General features: G+C 40.0%; 1 protein-coding gene across 15 annotated transcripts in view; it reads left to right on the forward strand.

Moving 5' to 3' along the window:
- The window catches only part of LOC100119385 (echinoderm microtubule-associated protein-like 2), an 804,666-nt gene that overhangs the window by 515,279 nt on the left and 266,897 nt on the right, over positions 1-22,490 (forward strand). For all 15 annotated transcript variants that reach the window (XM_031930031.2, XM_031930040.2, XM_031930035.2 and 12 more), the window contains one exon: positions 20,163-20,320. In XM_031930031.2, coding sequence (XP_031785891.1) covers positions 20,163-20,320 — 158 coding nt within the window. The remainder of the gene's footprint in view (positions 1-20,162; positions 20,321-22,490) is intronic.

Genomic DNA, 22,490 nt, shown 5'->3' on the forward strand with positions numbered 1-22,490 from the left:
CAAGAATCAATAAAATATCAACCCTTTCAGCAGCTGGATAATCAGCCATTATTAAAAATTTATAACAAGTCCAATAACTAGTAAACTATTGAATACTAAGTGTAAGTAACAATGAGTAGAGGATAAATTCATATGAAAAGAGATCTCTTATTAGAAAAATTGTCTATTTCAACAATGAGTCGCGGGAAAATTCAACATGAAAAATCATCTTTACAAAATAAATTATTTATTTCAACAATAAATTCAGGCAAAATTCGACGAGGAAAATTAGTAGCCAATTGTGTCCACGTCGTTCCTGAGTAACGCTAAAGATAGGATAAAAATTCGCTTACGAAAACATCCCAAGAACTGAATAGAATCCAAAAAAATGGTGGTGTCTTTGGGCACCTACATTCAAATCTGTACATAATAAAAGTAAGAGGCAAGGAAACTCACTCTAATCAAGCACCCCAAAGGGAACACAATCCTATTACGTCCACGTCGTCGTTCCTGGGTAACGCTAAAGTTAGGATATAAATATGGACTTCACATAACATTTGATATTGCATTTTTGCACTTTTGACCTTACAAAATGGCTTTAAAGTCAGCAAAGCATAATCACATTTTAAGACAATTATTCTCTTCATGTTTATTACAATAACAAAATGATAATTCTACGCAAAAATTGAAAGGAAAACAATCTTAGGCTGATACTTCTTATTTGACCTTGAATTGACCTTCTCAAGGTCACTAAGGCAAACTTGAAATGTCATTTCCGACGTAATTTTTTCCGCTGCTCTGTATTCCGAGGTCAAAAATAGGGGTTCCCGTTAAAAAAATACAATGACCTTGAAAATCGAGTTCAAGGTCAAAGGTGTTGGTGTCATTAGATGGCCCCTTTTGCTCCCTTCAACTTTTGTCAAGGTCATCTTTCGACATCAGTAAAATAAAACCAGACAAACAGCTGTTTAGCAGATTTTTTGTTATTTGACCTTGAATTGACCTTCTCAAGGTTACCAAAGTAAACTTAAAATATCCTTTGCGACGTAATTTTTTCCGCTCTATCCGATTCCAAGGTCTAAAATAGAGGTTCTTATTTAAAAAAAATCACAATTACCCTCAAATGACCTTGAAAATCGAGTTCAAGATCATAGGTGTTTGTGTCATTCGATGGCCCCCTTTACCCCCTTCAACTTTTGTTAAGGTCATTTTTCGTTAAAATTAGTTTTTCCATTTTTTTTGTCGTGGTCGGATTAAAATGAAACACCCTGTATAATTCGCATTCAGCGATATATCGCGCTGCCCTTTGTGAAATATATTCTGACATATGTAAATAACCGATGCATTACGATGATAACTTCCCTTACTAAACAAATCTATTATTGTACCATTATTCGCCGACTCGCGCATCAAATCATCTATTATTAAAAATTTTCGTTTTTCCTTTTTAAACTTCACATTGGCCAACACATCAAGATGCTTTAAAAATCTCTGTACAAACACTGTTTTAACTGCGGAGGTAGGACCAGCGCTAATCATGGTCTACGGGTGCATAAAACAAGTATCCATTTTAGCATATAATGACACACTAACAAAAAAAGTACTATACGCGGTCCAAGACCCTTCGTGACCGCCACGATCCCCACCCTAGGGGGCCCCGCCGGGACTCACTCGCTCTTGCGTCATCACCCCCCACCGCGAGACCCAACTAGACTCGCCCCGACGAGCCACGGCGTCACCCCTCCCTTCTTTTTACCTCCCCTACCTGTCTGCCTGGGCTTGCCCCTCTCTACTGCAGGGTAGTGCGTCGTTGGCTCAGTGGTTAGAGATCTCGGGGAAGTGGGGTCAAATCCTCCTCGTCGCGTTACCTTTGTGCGAATTAATTCCCTGGAAACCCCGATACATGGCGCCCAACCTGGGGCGCCAGTTGTAACGGGGCGTTTTAACAGACGTTCGTGCGACCGCGAAGATGCCACACGTCACCTCGAGAAGGTCCTTTTCCCGGTCGGCTTGCCCTCGATGACGGCCGAATGATAGCGAGCGGACGTTTGCCGCTGTGTGCAGAGCTTACCAGTGATTTTGCCTGCCGATGCTCAATACAAATGCGTGCTGCGCCCGGAGCACCACGCTTTCCTCCGCGTATCTGTGGGTAAACGGTCAATCGGGACAATCGGGAATCGAGCAAAGAAAGAAACGCTCCCGTGTAAATGTAATAGAATGAAATATATTGTCAGAGTCTAAGTCTATAGTCCAAGTATAGAAGATTACAATGTTCTTTGCACAACGCTTGCGCGCGGTTTCACAGGCGAAGCTGAGCCGACGATTCGGTGGCGACAAATCTCGGCCTTCGACGTCTTCGTCCTGGTTATCGAGAAGAATCTTACTTACTTGGTCGCTGGCCGAATGCTTGGTTATTCGTCCTCAGGACCGGTGACGGCTCTTAGGAATAGGTGCTGGCTGTGGTGGTTTGTTACGTCCTAACGTCGACGCACAATGTAAAATTCTCCGTTTCGAGTCAGATTCCGCTGAACTCGGGATAGAGTCGCTCCCTAATTTATTTCAATAACCCGTGTGAATTTATAAAGATTCCAACCCAAACTAACGAACAGGTCTTGTTGGACTTTAGGTCAAAAGGCCTCCGACAAGCGAAGTTCAGTCAACCCTCCAGGCAACTCGACAAGTTCTCCCAAAATAATTTTATATAAATGAGCGGCAGCGTTCAAAGCCTGCTTACTTTATAAAAATACCACACTTAAATACTTGTTAATTAATTTATATAATTTTCACTTACTTTTCTTTTAGAAGTTTGCAACAAATATAGAGTTTACTGGACTGTAAACTCCTTCCTTCTTGTTTTTGATGAACAATAAAGTTTTTAGTGATTAATATATGTTTCAAAATATATTAAATGAAACTTCACTACTAGTATGTTTTAGTATAAATATATATTTTTAAAATCTTTGAAAATCGTTGTCCATACTTCAGCCACCACGGCTTGTAATACAAAATTTTAAACTTAGATGTTACTCGGAGCAGCCACTTCGGCTGAACTTCTCGAAGAGACTCAACTTCCCTCCGTACGCTTTTCCTACCTTCGCCCCGCGTTTCATCTTTTCCCTCTCCATACCGATTTTTCCCATAGGCCCATCCCTTTGGGTACGCATCTGCACCCTCTATATCGTTCATCGACCTATAGCGTCGCTACTTTCTTAATCTTGCCGATTCTCGCTAGATGGCTCACCCTGTACTATTTCTAATTGTCTTAAAGTTTAATTCTAATTATTGTGACGGCAGGCCCAGCCCGGGGATAAGAGGACAGCAACAGATAACTTGCCTGGCGTAGGCAAGTTACCGACCGAGTGGCGCTAGTAGCTCAGTTGCGAGTTGAGCTTGTGACGGCAGGCCCAGCCCAGGGATAAAAGAACAGCAACTGATAACTTGCCTGGCGTAGGCAAGTTACCGACCGAGTGGCGCTAGTAGCCAAATGTAAATAGTCTACCTATGCGCGGGTAGATGGCGTACTTGCATGTAACACAGGAGAGAGGGAGCAACTCGGGTATACAAGGAGCCCCGGAGCCAGCAGCGAGCATTAATGATCTGGCTCTCAACAGAGTAACGTGCGAATGGTAGTACTCGATGCTTGCTCCGGTCTCCTCCATACTTAGTAGTCCATGAGCCCCAGGCTCTCGAAGAGTATGTGTGCAGTCCACTCCATCTCCTGTAGGCTGAGATCCAGCATCGCTCACAAATGTTTATTAAAAGAATAAATGAACAACTCTTTGCTAAATATAAATAATTTTGACCTTTTATTAGAACGTCCTCTCCCATCCCCCCATCAGTTGTATCATCGGTGCAGGATGGTAGTACCCTGTTCTTAGGTGGCTCATCTGGTCGTAGATTCATGGTGAGATGGTAGTACCTCACACATCAGTCTAATAGCTGCGTGGTTTGCCTAAGCGTGCGGGGCATGCGTAGTGGATAAACCCTACTCACCTCCTTCAACACGCGAGCAGCTCTCCTCTGGTGGGTCTCCCACTTCAGAGCATAAGGAAAGCTTTTGTCCACTCAACAGATATTACCGGGCGGAGCAGAGTTCGTTATCGTTCCTCGTATGTGCTTGTCTCCTGATTTATTAACCTCGGGTCACGAATTCCTCGCGATCGCGCTCTAACCCTTCGCGTATTGTTTCATTATTTCTACATTTTACATTCTTTGGTTAAATAATAATTATTTACTATGCTTCTAACTTCATATCGCAATCAATTTATATCGATATCGGATCGTTAAGGCCCCCCACAATTTCACAGAATTGTCTATTGGAATAAAAAGGTATAACGAATACATCTCTAATCAGTTTCATGGTGTCCGCTGGCATGAAGGTGACATTAGTATGGAACAATTGCAATTTCATTTACAACAAGTGGCAAAAGTGGCTATACGTGTTTTTACTCGTGGACACGATAATTGGAGATATTTGGAAACTGTCATGTCTCGTGAAGTTGTGAATGTGGAAGAAATGTACGCGCCGACTTTTCAAGAATTAAAAACGAATTATTCGGACAGATTTATGTGTTTAAATCACAGTATCCAAGATATAAAAAACACTCGTGATTATGCTGTCAACCTGGCATATTTATTGAGAAAGTGGTTGCACTCTATTGCCGAGGATATAACCCAAGATTCAGCGCAAAAGTTTAGCGACGCTTTATACTGTAAACGTCATTCTCGTGTTAGAACAGCAACATCTATTTATAGTGGACGTAGAAGCGACGTAGTTGATCATGGCTAAAACAAAAAATACACGTCAACTGCTAAGGGCCCTCAAACCATTAGCTACCAAGACAGTTGTGTATACGCTGCAGATAGAATCCCTAATATTATGGAACATCCTACGGCTATTATCGCAAACACAGATGATCACACCAAACGACGAACACATTGGATTGCTATTTACATAGATGCAAATGGTTACGGAACGTACTTTGACAGTTATGGATTATCACCAATCTCACAACATCATGTTAAAAGACTCAAAAGAAATTGTAAACGATATCAGTGGAATAAGCAAAAATTACAAAGCCTTGATTCGCAAGTGTGTGGTCAATACTGCATTATGTTTCTTTATCATATGGTTAATATACCTAACTTACGCACGTTTTGTAATAAGTTTTCACGAGATTCCAAAAAGAACGATGCGTTAGTGGATGCGTTTTATAAAAAACTTTTAAGAAATAAAAAAGTACGCCTACGTTCAAGAAATGTTAAGAGATTCGGAACTGAGCGTTTTCTTGGTTCAGGATTTTGCAATCAAACATGTACTTCGAGAATATCTGCGAATTATTGAAACAATTGTCAAATATCATTGAGTAAAAATATGAATAAATTACAATCTTAAATATCTAAAATGTTCTCATTTACAATACCTTACTTGCTTCTACATTCCTGTTATCTGAAATACTGTAATATAAGAACTCTATCAATATAGCCGTTGACATCCAGAGTCATTTATGTTTTACTTTCACATCCTGTTTCATCATGCTCTCACTGTAAGTAGAAACCGATGAAAGTGCTCGTAGTCTAAACATATTGTTTTTAGAAGTTTGTGAGATGTAACCCTAGCTTTTGACCGTTGACGAATATGATACTTTCTTTCCTGTTGCGTCAGCAGGCTTCTTTGTGTTCTTCTGCGAATACACGTGCAGGAATGCATCCCCACTACTCTTGAATAATTTACTCTGAGATAGTGTGGGATTCATTCTACAGTGGATAAAAAGAGCGAGCACTGTCAGGAGCCACATCAGTACAGTCTTGTGGAGTTCACAAATCGTTTCTCAAGAGAAGAACCTTTGTGACGTTCACAGTGTAAAAGTTTTATTTGCCATGGTTCAATGCCAAACATGCTGCTGTCTACAACATACGCAGTTAATAAGTCGAATTCCAAAAGGATTTCTCTTGGATTGGAGTGTCATCAGTGTAGTTTTCGTCCTGTAGTTAAGCTTTCTACAGCTACAGGGAGTTTCAAATCCATAAAATTCGATGTGGCCAGCTGGAAAGTTTTTAAGAATTACTTCGATCTTATCAATACCTATTTCCAAGATGCATACAAATTTCAAAGTGAGTACGGACGACCTACAAAGATATACATGGAAAACCACGATCTGATGTTTACAACTTCATACAACACAAAGTCTATACTGATTGAGGAAAGACCTGTTGGAACACCTCTCTTTCCAAATCTTCTACTAGACGAAGAAGACGAGGACGAAGTTAATAGCGTTTCCGCTGCTTTTGCTGAAAGTGCTACATGTGGTAGTGATGCTACTCCTGTTGACGGGAGATATCAACCTCCAAGGGCGAAGAAACAAAAAACGTCCCAGATTCAACCTGCTATTTGCATACAGAAAGTTACTTTCGATGGATTGAGGAATGTCTTACCATGTGTCGACGAACGTATCGAGAAACTTGAAGCCTGCGTTACTAGGGTAAATGAAATCATGGTTTATATTAAAGAATTTTTAATTGAATATATTAAAAACTATACAGAAAACTTGATTGAAAATGCCACATCTACTATGATGAAAACCTACGAGGTATTTCAACAATATTATACTCTATACAGCGATAATATTAAAATTAATATTGGTGATAAGTTTGTAAACGATATTGATGAATCATTGGTTAATATAATTATTTGTGAAATTTCTGCCTTTAAATTATTTGATATCTATATATACACCATTATCGTCAAATCATGATAATTTATCTTGTTATTCTTGGTTATTACGCTTTGTACATATACACTTTTTACTTCAAATAAAACTGAAAAAATAGACATATTTTCTCTTGTTACATCGTTCAATCCTCACTTTCCCCCCTCCATTCTCCCTACGTAACAGTATAAATACCTTTGCGATTCGGGGAGCTACTCATTCTCACATGTACCTCCTTGAAGCATCATCATCATCATTGAAAAAATTGATAAATTAAAAAACGTATTTTCTTCGAGCAAGAAGAAGGAGGAGAAAAAGCCTCTCATTGAAAAAGATACAACGTCAGAATCCAAATTTAAGAAGTATGAATACTCTAATAACACCTTCTCGTTTCCGAGACAACAAGGCTACAAGAATAATATTTGAATTTATACATTTTATTATCTAAAACGGTCCTTATAAGGACCACAATATTTTCATAAACGTAGCGCAAAGTAATAACATACACATTCCTCATCCCATACACCATGTAAGATTGATGTTTATATTAGAGGATGGTGACATCATTAAAATTTCATCTTCTAAAAAAATAATTAGGATATGTTATCATGTAAACATATCGTTAAGAGGTCTTATACACGTGTCATAAAGATAATCTTTATTTTGTAAATAAGGTGTCACACGTGTCGCATCCTTATCTTATAAACAAGTAATAAAGATTAAATATCATGTTTGTTTATACAAACAAATAATAAACATACTGTTTAATATTGTGGTAAAGATATCTTATTTGTTTATGTAAACATGATACTCTTATCTTAATAACCTATTTATAAAAATAATACATTATCTTATCTTTATTATATATTTACATTGATAAGATAAGGATGCGCCAGTGATGACGTCATTTGTTATGACTCCCCATACCGGCTTACTTATTACTATCGTGTTAGGAGTCTCGGTGCCTGGGGCAACTAGATTGAAGAGTTCTAGTTTTAGAGCTTTTAATATTTGCTCTCGCTCGCCTTTCTTCGATTTGCCGACGTATTTTTGAAAAAAAATACTCGTATACGGAGTCTTTGAGCGTGGGGTAGCTAGTTTAAGAATTTCCGTTTTGGAGCTTTGCTTCTCGCTCTCGCTCGCCTTTCTCTGATTTGCCAACGTACTGTCTTTTTAAAAATACTTGTATAGGGAGTCTTAGAGCGTAGGGTAGCTAGGTTTAAGAGTTTCGAGGTTAAAGAGAGCTCGCTCTCGCTCGCCTTCCTCCAATTCCCCGACCAGCCAACCCACGCTCCGAGACTCTTCAAACAAGTATTTTTAAAAAGACAGTGACAAGGGCGAAATCGGCGGCAGCGATAGCAGCAACGGCAAACACATCCGCCAAGGGCACGCCTGTAACAGGTGTGCCCAAGAAGAATAAGTCTGCGCCCTCATCTCTTGCCGGCTCCAGAATCCAGTCGCCTGCAAGAACACAGGCGACGTCCATCGAGGGGTCCCTCAAGTACATCTTCGCGGCACTGGACGACATCAGGAGGGTCCAAAATGAGGCCCTTCAGGCACAAAACACCGTGTCTGAAAGGGTCTCACGAATCGAGAAGAGACTTGGCCCCCTAGAGAAACGCCTCAAAGCCCTTGACGACTTGCCTGCGCTCAAGACTCGGCTAAGCAATGCCGAGTCCTCCATCTCTGAGCTGCAGGCACAATACCAAGAACTGTCGTCTAAGAGCTCCGCAGAGCAGCAGAACAACAGCATTGCTCCGGCCTCGGAGGAGATCAACAACCTCCGCAGCGAGCTGGCTGAGATCAAGAGGAGGCAGGAGCGCTCTGTGGGCAATGTGGTGGTGATCACCGGCCTGGCCTATACCCAGGAGACGTCACTGCAACTCCTGGCTTTCTCCGTCCTGGCTGCACTGGATCCCACGGTCCTGAAGCGGGACGTGGCAGCCGTCAGGATCATGGGGAGACTTGACGCAAAGAACATCAATGCGCAAGATGACAGCAGACTCCCACCTCTAGCTGTCACTCTCTCTTCCAGTGCGCTGGCCCGCTCCATCATAGTGGCCAAAGCCAGGAAACGTAAGCTTCACACTAGTGAATTGGATGATGCACTACTGGAGGAAGCGAGAGTTCTCTGCCCAGATCACCAGGGACTCATCAACATCAATGGGCTGCTTCCTCCAGACATCCACAAGCTGTGAGTCAAGGCCAGGCTGGAGGCAAATAAGAGAAGGGGATGCCGCTCTTTCGTGAGGGACGGCAGGATCTTCATCCGTTCTGGCGAGGACAACGAACGGGCCACCATCATCACTACAGATGCTGATCTTGAAGCTTTTTTAGCCCGCACGATGCCAACAGCCAACACGGACACCACACACTAAAACACATACACATCATCCCACCAAAACTACCATCTAAAACTCATCCACATCTACTTCTAAAGCGTCTCTGTCTGGGGGCCTAAGGGTCTGTCATTTCAATGCGAATTCCCTTACGGGTCACATTGAGATGATCAGGTTCTTCTTGTCCACTCGTTCCCCCTTCCACGTAATAGCTGTCACTGAGACCTGGCTAAGCGACAAGATATCGTCTATCCCTTCACTGGACGACTATACTCTGTACAGACGGGACAGAAACAGGAACGGTGGAGGTGTGACCCTCTACATTCATCACTCATTGACAGCTAGTATTATTTCGTCACCTGACGGTGAATGGTCGGGCAAACCAGGTAAGCCGGAGTATCTTTTCTGTGAAATCACAGCTAAGGGAATATCGCCCATCTTCGTGGGGGTTGTGTATCGCCCTCCTTATTCTCCCTTTATCCTGGGATCTAATTTCATTGAACAACTAACAACACATATGCACAATTACTCCACGAAGGTCATCATGGGAGACTTTAATACAGACCAGCTTTCCTCGTCTGGAGACGCCAACTTCATCAAGGCTTTCATCGACGAAAACTCCCTTACTTCTGTGCCATATGGTGCAACCCATCACAGACAGGACTCTGACACCTGGCTCGACCTATGCTTAATCGATGAGCAGGATCAACATATTTCCAAAGTTTGATGAATCAGCGATGACTGGAAGATCCAATTGGTTTGAAAAAACCTCCGCCAAATGCGTCTACTTGGGATGAACGGGATCTTCTGGTTCCACTTAAGTGTTTAAACTTTATAAATATGTTTTATTACATGCAAATGGTTTGAATGTTAAGTTTCAAGTTTGTACGATGTATCCCTTATGAAAAAATTTAGTTTTCCTTAAAATCTTATGACTAAAAACAGCAAATCTCAATTTTGGTGCATGTTTTATACTTTAAATTTGATACACAAGCCCTTCCAATGTGTTTCAATATATTTCCAAAGTTTGATGAATTAGCGACGACTGCAAGATCCAGTTGGTTTGAAAAAACCTGCGCTATATGCCTCTTCTTGGGACAAACTGGATCTTCTGGTTCAACTTAAGTGTTAAAACTTTATAAATTTGCTTAATTACATCCAAATGGCTTGAATATCCAGTTTTAATTTTATATGATACATCACTTACATATAAATTGAGTATTTAAAAATTTCTTCAACTAAAAATTACATGAGTCAAATCTTGTGCATTATCCAGACTCGATGTTTAATCGAAGTCTTTTAACAGCTGCGATTTTAAATAAAATAACAAGCTATTCAGCTCAGCTCTCAAACAGAAAGTCACTCTTTCTGCATGTTTTGCAATCCATACTGCACATAACCTGCAAATTTCAAAAATTTTTATCCGCGTCTTGGCTCGGCCGAATTCACTGCGCATGCTTGACCATCACTCGGCCGAGTGCTCACACTGACACGGCCGCGCTGGGCATGTAGTAGTGAGCCATGCTGCTAGTGAATTTTTTGGAAGTTGGTACGTCGGTTTTGGCCATCGACGCCATGTTGAAATGGTTCTAGGCACAGGCCTGGGCGAGGGTGGCATTTCTGCCCAAACCAGGTAAGACACAACACACGGTCGCAAGGGACTTTAAACTAATCAGCATGACCTCGTTTTTACTCAAAACTCTGGGAAGGCTGGTTGACAGATACATCAAGGAGTCATTACTGGTAGAACGCCGCTGCACGCAGCATGCCCACTATACAGGGAAGTCGGTGGACATAGCGCTTGTAGACGCGGTTAGCTACATCCAAAAGGGCATAAAAAACAAGGGTTTGGTATTAGTGGTTTTCCTTGACATCGACGGGGCTTACAATTATACTACCGGCGAGGCGATTTCGGCAGGCATGGAGGAGCACACAGTACTAGCAACTGTCGCTACGTGGATCAGCTTTATGCTAAGAACCAGGACGATAGTGGCAACCTGGGGAACGTACTCTAGCAAAGGAGTGGTTAGGACGGGATGCCTACAAGGAGGGGTGCTGTCACCGTCATTATGGTGCCTGGCGGTGGACAGCCTGTTTAGTATCCTGAACAAGGCTGGTATAAATGCACAGGCATAGGCAGACGACATCGTCATCCTGATTAGGGCGGATGACGAGAACGTGCTAGCAGGTCTAATGCAATTCGCGCTATGCCTGGTGGCAGGGGCGTCTTTGTATAGAGTCCTAGGGCACCGAGGTTCTGGGGGGCCCCGAAATCTGAGAATTAACCCAATAACCCTGAAAAACCAAATATAAATATAAAACTTTTAAAACAAGCGAAATAACAAACTGTTTCGAATCACAGATAATACGAAATAAGCTTTAAGATATAAACAAGAACCATTTTTGAGAAGTGTTATATTATGTTATATTATAAATATGAAATTTGAATTTCTACTCTTGACTTCGAGACCATGTTACTAAGATGCCGTGCCGATAACAAGTAAGTGTATATCGTCGCTCCCTACGAAGAGTATAGCACTGTTCGAATTTCCTGTCATGAGTAGCACAACTCATTTGACGCACGCTAGACTAGCACAACTTTAAATTTCCCGCAAAGATTAGCACAACTCAAACTTTAAACAACGAATTTCTCTAAAAATTTCCCGATTTTTGCGAAACTGTCCCTAATAAACATTTTTAAATATTTACAATTTACAACTTTATATTGAATTTAAAATTGTTTTCGCAAATACAATAATTTTTTACAAACGTTTTTTTAAATTAATTACTTTTTTTTTAGAAACCTTCTAAAATTTCCGAAACCTTTCAAAACGTCGAGGTTTGTCTGTCTTTGTCCAAGGTTTTCATAAACTTAACAAACAAAATAACCCAATAAAAACGTAAAATACCCACGTTTTAAGTAATATAAAGTCGCTAGTTGTGTTAGTCTTTGCCGAATTTCTGAACTGTGCTACTCTTCGCGGCAAATCGTGAGTTGTGCTAGTTTCCGTTTGAAAATTGGAACTGTGCTAGTCTTTGTACGGTGCGACAATATAGAATAGCTCGTTGTTGGGTATCCATATACGCGGCGTCTCGCGCACCACAAGTTGCAAACATACTAGAATAATTTGCAACTATAGAATTCAATTATTGATTTATTATAAAAAAACTACATTTTTTTGCTTTTTTTGTTGCAAAATCTGAGATTAACTCTTCAAATAAAATAAAATTTAATACATCGGATTCTATATACATAGCTTATACATACTATTCTTGCCTGGTATATTTAACTTTACAAAAGACAGTTATTATATTCAATTTTTATAAATTTATTTTTACTTACTCGTTACGTATTGTATTTTTCTAAATAAGGCATTTAAATCTAATATTTTAATGAAATTTTGGGGGGCCCCGATGCGATTTGGGCCTAGGGCCCCATGAATCCTAAAGACGCCCCTGCGTGGTGGAGAAATCGTGTAATAAAGTAAAATTGGGGGTTGACCCCAACAAAGTCAGGGTCATGCTGTGTATGAACAGGTATAAGACCAATCTTATAGAAGGGCTTCAACTCCATGGTGTCCTCCTGAAATTGGTAAAGCAGGTCAAATACCTGGGAGTCACGCTCAACGCTAGACTTAACTGGGGAAAACATATTAAAGAAAAATGTGAGAAAGAGATAGGCACTTTCTCGGCCTGTAGGGGGGCCTTTGGCAATACCTGGGGTCTAGAACCGGATAAAGTGAGATAGCTATATGATGCAATCATCAAACAAAGACTCACTCATGGGGCACTGGTATGAGGCTACAAATGTGAGTTGAAAACTACACCGGGTCACTAGACAGGGTGCAAAGATTGATTATGGGAGGAATCACGGGATCCATGCGAACGACTTCTACAGTCGCTATGGAAAAACTGTTAGAACTCCCTCCACCAGGCAAGGTAATTAGGGCAAATGCGTGTAGGACGTTCTGCAGAATAGTAAAATCAATGAACTGTTTGAACTATAAATATGCGGTACTTCTGGAACAAGTAATGCCGTTAATGGAAGAAAGAGGTTGCGACAGAATGGCGATAAGAATTTATTTCTCAAAACCGTTCTCGATCGCGATCGCAGAAAGGAAAGAATGGAAGACGGGATCACATGAATTTCTCAAAAACAGTGTAGTGTGGTTTACCGACGGCTCAGAAAATGAGAAGGACGTAGGAGCAGGAGCCTACAAAAGGGGGACACACATGAGATTGTATGCTTGCTCGACCATCATGCTAGGGTTTTCCAGGCAGAAATCAGGGTCATTACAGAGGCAGCCAAATGGCTGTTGGAGAGAAGCACAGTTCAAAGAACTGTAAGCCTTTGCTCGGATAGCAAGGCAACTCTCATGGCGCTAGATAGTATCAGACTGATACTATCTAGATGTGATTTAGAGGTTAGACTCACGTAGATGTTTTCTCTCTCTCTCTCTCTCTCCCTCGTCAGCTCAGAGTGGTAACTGACTAGAGAAAGAGAACAGAGACTACTGAAAATATATAGATATGTATACTGATTCCCTCTCCCCCCCCCCCTGTTTTCGTGCGACACGATTCGATTCTCAGTTCAAAAAGAATCGATTCCCGAGAATCGCTTGTCGAAAATAATCGACGAAATAATCGATTCTCCAAGAAAATAATCGTCGATTTTTAAAGAATCGAGTAGAATCGCCCATCACTAGTATCAGTATCTCCTCAAAAGAGGTAGGCGCTAGAATCACTGGTAGAACACAACGTGGTGAGACTGGTATGGGTACCAGAGCACTCTGGCGCGGCGTAATGGGTAATAAAAAGGCAGACAGGCTAGCAGGTAGGGAAGCAGAAGTCATTCAAGCAAGAAGGTTCGCAGTCTCCGCTCCTACCTGCGAAGTAAACAGAGAAATCGAAGACTAGCTTAAAACGGCCCGCGAAGGGTTAGAGCGCGAACGCGAGGAATTCGTGACCCGAGGTTAGTAAATCAGGAGACAAGCACATACGAAGAACGATGGCGAACTCTGATCCACCCGGTAATATCTGTTGAGTGGACAAAAGACTTCCCTATGCTCTGAAGTGGAAGACCCACCAGAGGAGAGTTGCTCGCGTGTTGAAGGAGGTGAGTAGGGTCTATCCACTACGCACGCCCCGCACGCTTAGGTAAACCACGCAGCTATTAGACTGATATGTGACGTACTATCTCACCATGAATCTACGACCAAATGAGCCACCTAAGAATAGGGTACTACCATCCTGCACCGATGACACAACTGATGGGGGGATGGGAGAGGATGTTCTAATAAAGGGTCAAAATTATTTATATTTTGTAAAAAGTTATTCATTTATTCTTTTAATAAATATTTGTAAGCGATGCTGGATCTCAGCCTACAGGAGATGGAGTGGACTGCACACATACTCTTCGAGAGCCTGGGGCTCATGGACTACTAGGTATGGTGGAGACCGGAGAAAGCAGCGAGTACTACCATTCGCACGTTACTCAGTTGAGAGCCAGATCATTAATATGCCCTGCTGCTGGCTCCGGGGCTCCTTATATACCCGAGTTGCTCCCTCTCTCCTGTGTTACATGCAAGTACGCCATCTACCCGCGCATAGGTAGACTATTTACATTTGGCTACTAGCGCCACTCGGTCGGTAACTTGCCTTCTCCAGGCAAGTTATCTGTTGCTGTTCTCTTATCCCTGGGCTGGGCCTGCCGTCACAAGCTCAACTCGCAACTGAGCGACAAATGAACTAACGCCATAGAGCTAAGACAGGCTAGGACTCTGATGGGCGTCAGCCCACCAGAGGAGTAGCTGCGAACCATTAGGGGCTTAAGCAGGAACAGGCTGAGGCTGGCCGTTGGCTGGTTCACGGGATATTGGAGGGTAGGAAATTACCTGTGGAACTTGGTACTAAGGGACTCTAGAGCTGCTGGTAGAGCGAGTACGAAACAGAGACCACCGCCCACCTGCTGTGTGAATGCCCAGCACTTGCGGGAATGAGACAGATAGTGTGGGGGTTCCTATGTTGAGGTGAGAGGAGCTAAGGTCAAACAGCTTAGCGTCAATTTGCTGGGTTGCCGAAGTTATAAACAAGGGTTTATAAAGTTATTTATTAAGGTAAAGGAGGCAGAGCACAATAGGCTTTGCCTGAGTGCTTGACCGGCACGTCCCCATGCAGGGGCCGCCACAGTTCACCTCCATCTAATTGACTATGACTATAACTAGCTTACACAATAAAAGTGACAGGTCCATAGAAGAGTATTCCAATGTAAGGAAACAGGTGAGCACGATCTACAGAAATAAGAAGCAGGAGTATCAAAAGAACCTGATTAGGAGAATATAAACTAATATTAAGGCAAATAACCCGCGTAAAATGTACAGAGGAATAAACGCCATCAGAAAGGGCTTTAGGAGTAGAGCGCAATTGATAAAGGAAGAAAACGGAGACCTCGTAACAAATGACAGCGAATTACTGTAGCTGTGGAATAATTATTTTGATAAATTATTAAACGTTCACGAAAATAGCGAAGAATTAGGAGACGAAATTCACACTTCTGAACTCTACGTGGAGGAATCGAGCTACCAAGAAGTAAAGGCCGCGATTAAAAAACTAAAAAACAACAAAGCTGCGGGAAATGATTATATACTAGCTAAGTTACTCAACTATGGGGACGTCGAGCTCAATTTTAAAATCTATAAACTAGTATATGCTATGTAGAAAAATGAAACAATACCCGAAAATTGTAAGGAATCTATCATTATACCGATTTTTAAAAGAAGGGATGAGACAAACTGCGATAACTATAGGGGTATCTCACTTATAGCATCATGCTACAAAGTTCTGTCAAACGTAATAGAAGCTAGACTCACTCCATTTGCGGAAGATAGAGAAGAAGATTATCAGTGCAGATTCCGGAGTAATAGATCAACGAGCGATCAAATGTTTACCGTTGTTAGAGACAGTTGTTAGAGAAAAAAATGGGAATTTTCCGAAACCATACACCAGCTATTTATCGATTTTAAAAAAGTGTACGACTCTTTTAAGCGAAGCAAAATGTATCAAATTCTAGTACTTCTCGGTGTACCAAAAAAACTCGTGAGATTAATTCAAATATATTTAAACGGAAGCAAGGGAAAGGTCCGAGTAGGCGGTAATATATCAGAACTCTTCACGATACGCGATGGTTTAAAACAAGGAGATGGGCTCTCTACGGTGCTGTTCAACTTATCGTTAGAGATGTCGTTAGAAAAATGCAGGTTAGTCAGCTGGGCGCAATGCTTAATGGAACAACGCAGATACTAGGCTATGCAGATGATTTTGATATACTGGGGGATTATAGTGAAATGGTAGCAAGAATCGCGCAAATTCTCATTAAAGCAGCTGAGGATACAGGGTTAGAAGTAAGTTAATCGAAAACAAAGTACATGATCATGGGTAACTAGGCATCTGCGGATGGAAGGGAGATCTCAGAGTTGGGAATTTTACTTTTGGAAAGGTTAGCGAATGCAGGTATCTGGGTACGACCATAAATGATAGAAACGAGATTAATGTGAAATAAATAAAAGACTCTATTCTCTTATCTAAGAGGCTGTTGTCTAAAAACGTTAAAATAAGAATATACAAGACTATAATACTGCCGGTAGTTCTGTACGGGTGCGAAACGTGGGCTCTCACTAAGCAGGCGGACAACTGTTTTAGGGTATTTAAAAATAACGTTTAGCGAAAAATATACGGGCCAAAGAAAGATGAGGAAACCGGGGAATAGAAGAGACTACACAATGATGATTTACACAATCTGTACGCGTCGCCAAATATTAACAGAATAATAAAATCACGCAGATTGGAGTGGGCAGGGCGCGTACAAGGAATGGGAGACGACCGTACGGCAGCGCGTGTCATTAAGGGCAGGCCGAAGGTAACGTGACCTCTAGGTTGTGAATATAAAATGACGAATGCTGTATGTATTCTTACATATCATAATATGTAATCTACACATTCGATCTAGATAAAAGATTTGCTGCAAATAATAATTTGTGCAGATATGCTCCCTTTATAAAGATATGTCTATGGTGGTCCTGTCCTAGCAATACATGCGGCCGGACGCGCCGCCTAGCGGAGCACCACAACGTGGCGAGCACGAAGGGATCTTGTAAGCTTAGTCACTTTCATTAGTCAGTCACGGTCTGGCTGCCGCACAGTGGGAGAAAATCGACAAAATTCGAGCCACGCGTCATTTTTAATCGTAGAGCCATGATTTTTTTAAAACTCTTTAAAAAAGCATCAAGTTTAAGCTACAGGTGCGGAAATTATTGTATCACCTTCCCCTAAACCCATGCGACCCCTAGAAGCCACCCCTACCAAACCACAAGCAGGCTAACTAGCCTAACCCTGGGAACAGTGAGTTAAATCGCTTAATTTTTTCTTAAAATAATAAAAACCCACTCCACAGGCCAGACCGGAAACACGCAGAATCGTATAACCACGTAATTCAAGACATTATTACAAGTAAATTAGTCACATTATTTGTTAGCTGTAATTGTTGAATGAACTGCTATTAGTCATCTGCGTTGAAACAGATTTAAGCCCCTTTATCACGTCAAGGTTGCCATTTAGCCATCGAAAAATCGTATGATCAATATTTGTATGTATTATACTATAATCTAATAAATTCAAAAATAAATATTTAACCATCAAACACTCGTATGATCAATAGATTTAATTATATTAAATTATACTATAATATAATAAATTCGAGAAATCTTCAAAAAATTCTGATAGAATTTCAACGAATTTTTTTATTTAATCTAAGAACTTTTTTTTCAGTAAATTTTTTTCTAAAGTCTATCATTCTCAAGTAAAAAATTCTGGAAATTTTTCACGATTTTCCCGCGTTAGCCGCCATTTTATGTGCTTTTACCTTTTTTTTTCAAAATTTAAACTGTGACACTGAAGTTTAAGTCTCGAGGACACGATTTCATCGCTCTAAACATTAAATCTTAAATGATTTCAATGTGAAAAATCGACATGAATAAAGATTTTTTTTTAAACCATGTTTTATTGTTTGTGGTTTGGTAGGGGTGGTTTCTAGGGGTTAAGCTGGTTAGGGGTAGGTATTTAGGTGATTAGCTGGCTTCTGGTGTGTGGCATAATTATTTTGAGAAAAAATAAAGCGATTTAACTCGCTGTTCCCTGGGATAGATGAGTTAGACTGCTTGTGGTTTGGTAGGGGTGGCTTCTAGAGGTCGCATGGGTTTAGGGGAAGGTGATACAATAATTTCCGCACCTGTAACTTAAACTTGATGTTTTTTAAAGAGTTTAAAAAAAAACATGGCTCTACGATTAAAAATGACGCGTGGCTCGAATTTTGTCCATTTTCTCCCACTGTGTGCCCACGGGGTGAACATACCTATTCATCTTGTACAAAGTTTAATATAATCTAGTCTCAATCAGCACTCAGTTTTATCATTATTCTCTGTACCCTGTCTGCTTATCCTTTCCTACCTTATCTCTTCTCTGGAAGCGTAAAAAAAGAGATTCTCTCACTCTCTAAAGTGGTGACTTCGTCTTAGAACTTGCAATCCGCGATTCATCGCGCGCAGCTATTTTTGACGCCGCGCCATTTCGCGAAGCCTCGACCTCAAGCTCGCTCTCTTCAGAGCTCGGCTTGGCTTCCTCTCCCGGCGGCCAGCAGCCTTTCGCCCATTTCGAGATTTTATCTAGCTCTCTCGGTCTTCACAACAAAAAAACACACGTCTTTCCGCGCGGTCCTTTACAGCCGCGCGATGACGCTTTTCACCCTTTGGGACATCACGTCTTGCGCCGGACTTTTACAGCTGCGTGACGACACTTTTATCCTTCGACATCACAACGTCTCGCGTTGACTATTTTCAGCCCGTTCCGACACTTTTTACTTATTTAAGGTCCACGCACAGCCGCAGAGAACGATTCTTACCGGCCCATCTACAGCCGATGAGACCTACAAAACACCGCAACATCGGTCGCGAAGCCAGCGAGCAACATCAGCGGCAGCAACACCAGTACCGACCCTCGGACGCCGCGTCAGCCATTAGCAACGCACGGACGCAAGACGCCGCGTCAGTCAGCAACAGCAGCAACAACACCAGCGGCGCAGCTAACTACATCGTCTCCATTTGATTCTATTATGTTATTAAAGATAACTGTTTTGATTGGGAAAAAATTAGGGAATGTAGAAGAAAACAATTATAAAATGAAGAAAACTGTTTTAAACTATAAAAAACTGTTGTTTTCAGATATTAATATTAATATTGTCTTTTGTATTAATTTTTTTATTTGTTTACAAAATCGATAAATTTCATACCTGGAAAAAAACGGATGCGAACTGTAGAAAACTCTAGCTGCAGTTCATAACTGTTTCCTTTAGTTGTTTTCAGTTTTCATTTTCGAGATATTTAAGATATATTTATCAATTAATATAAAAGTAAACATTGTATTATGTATTACATTTTAGTACAGAATATAAATGTTATGATTGTTATAATCCTATAATTGACATTATATTATAAATCTGAATTAAATACATTTTTAATTAATATTATTTTATTGTTATATTCTGTTAATATAATCAATACTGACATCAAATATCTACAAAAAGTTTTAAAACCTTTTTTAAGATTTAAAATTTATTTTCATTTTATTCTATAAATTTAAAACTGGCCCTGTGTACTAGTAACTACTTTTATAGAATGTTGGCTGTATTGAATATATTTATTTATCCTCGACGGTAGTTAATTCTCGTGGAACTCTCCTAAATTCGTGTTTTTGATTAGTTAGAATTTATCACTTTAGCAATCTGATTAGAGCATTTTAAAAACGTTCCACAAGAATTAACTACCATCGAGTGTACATCTAATATTGTAAATCGCGAGCGAAGCGAGCGTTTCTCGCTAGTAAATAATTAATAAACAAAACATTTTCTATTATATAAAATTAAAGTGAAATTTTGACTTGTTTTTTTTTTAATAATAAAAGATAAATCAATTGTTCGTATGCTAAAGTACATTGACGAGAAATAGTATAAAAACACACTCTTTGCACGTTAGCCTCATAATATATTTTGTGTCTATTATCACTGTTAATTTACTTTATTTTATAGGGACTAATACGATAACCAAAGTAATCAGGACACTTCATGATGGATCAATTTTCGCAATGTGCGTTTTAAAAGATGGAACTATTATGACTGGCGGTGGCAAAGATGGTAGAATAGTTCTTTTAGACATTTCATTAACAGTGATACAGTCAGAGACACAGGTATGCTAAAAATTTTTGAATAATATATGATTATTAAGTCTGTGAATTTCTCTCGATATTGTAAAAAATTAATAGGAATAATTTAAAGGTGGGAGGATAACTCTGGTTTTCATCAATAAAGGACTTGAATTTTCTATGAAAAACTGGTGACGTTTTGTCCTCGGTGAAGACCTCTTCAAGCCATAATTATTATAAAATTAATATCACCGTAAGAGACGGGTACGTTTCTAGTCACATGTTTCATCAGTCAGTAAAAATTCTAGAATTTATTACAAAATTATTTTAATCATAATATAGCCAATACAAAATTGTTGTGTTCAGTTAAGTGTTGAGGCGAATAATTGCTAGCTTAAACTTAAATAACATATTGATCAATTACAAAACACTTTCAATATACTTACTACGTAACTTGTCTATCACTTCCAATATACTTACTCCGTAATTTATTTATCAGTAACACTGCATTTTTACAAGTATAATTTAAAAAATAGCATTCAACCAGATATAACATTCTTTCCTTATGTTAAAACAAAATATAGAAATTACACAGAAGTCATGGAAATTTTATTCATATAGAAATCAAAATGTAGAAATATAGTAACAATCACTTTTTAAATAATTTATATTAACTTTTGCATTTTTTAAAACTATTCATAAATAACAAGAATGTACAAACATGTGGAAGAATTTCCTCTTGGTATTATAGAATGTTGAATTTTTATATTTTTGATCTAAGAAGGTTGGATATCACACCAACGAAACGTTATTCCTGCGTTTTTATCGAGCTCGCGCCGGTAATGTAGGCGCTGTTTATGATCACTTTTGGTGCCATCTGTCTAGTCGTATAAAATTGTTGTTAATTTTCTTTCTTATTACAAGAAAATTATGCTTTTATGATGAGTTTTTTAGAACAGATTTCCTGGTTACAGTCACAAAAATTTTGAAAAACTAAGATGACGTATAAGTGATGCATTATATAAACTCAAAAACTGATATGTAAGCCCTTACCATCTATTTCAACATATTTAGGTAGTTTATTTATTTTAGTGTCTTTACTAGCACCGGTAGAACTAGTTAGTAAGTGATTTAGAACAAAGTAAACCTCCTACATATCAAGTTTTAAGCGTATACAATGCACCCCTTTGGAAATATGTAAATTTCAGTCACAAAAAATTGAAAATCTAAGATTATGTATAAGTGATGTAACGTGCAATTTATAACTTAATTATATAAGAAGCAATAACAATATTATACGCCAGAATTAGAACCGATAATGCCATATAGGCAACACAATGGAAGCTGCCTAATTAGCAGCGCAAGAGAAGATGCACCAGTATCAGCTGTAGACGATGCAACAGAAACAGCAGTCTACAGCAGCAGCAGCGAAAGATACGAAATATGTAGTTGCAGTGGACAACAGCTATCTAATTTGTTTGTATGGCAGCAACGGTAGATATTAGCCGTACAACTACAGAAGACCCTGAATGCACAGCTATAGATCCTTAATGAGTAGCAGTCGTAAAACTCGTAGTAAACCCTGCAGTAGACTCTGAATAACCAGCTGCAGACGGCCTTAGAATCAGAAGCGCCACTGACACAAGTAACAGCAACGACAGCATTAGCACGAGCACCAGCATCAGTCTCTAGACATCTAGCTACAGCAGTAGCAGTATACCTAGGACGAGCAGATGTAGCAGAAGCTGTACATACATGTGACAACAAGAATCTCTCTATATTATAAAAAAGGTATCGCCGCCGTCGCCGCCGTTTCAAGAATTTTCCCCCTCATTTAATCCCCCTTATTTAATCCCCCCAATTAATCTCCCTCAATTAATCCCCCTTAATTGTTCCCTCTGACTTCTTTCCTTACTTTCTTCCTGTCAACAAAAGACATTTTTGTTTGTGTTTTTGTTTTGTTTATGATTTTTCTAACCAACAACAAACATTTTTCGTATTGTCCGTTAACTTGTTTGACTTTTTTGAGTGATGCTGCCGTGAAGTGGATATGAATAGAATTCACAATAAGAGTAAAAGAAACGGCAAGTGTAGCGCGGTTCGACGAAAGTTTCGCCATTCGCTGCATCTGTATTGTACAGAAAGAAAACAAATAAGTATCAACTGCCAGATACGCTGCGGTTTCGCCTCGCGCTTCGACCTGACTCAGCCATTC

Source organism: Nasonia vitripennis, assembly GCF_009193385.2.
Source record: "Nasonia vitripennis strain AsymCx chromosome 4 unlocalized genomic scaffold, Nvit_psr_1.1 chr4_random0007, whole genome shotgun sequence".
Lineage (NCBI taxonomy): Eukaryota > Metazoa > Arthropoda > Insecta > Hymenoptera > Pteromalidae > Nasonia > Nasonia vitripennis.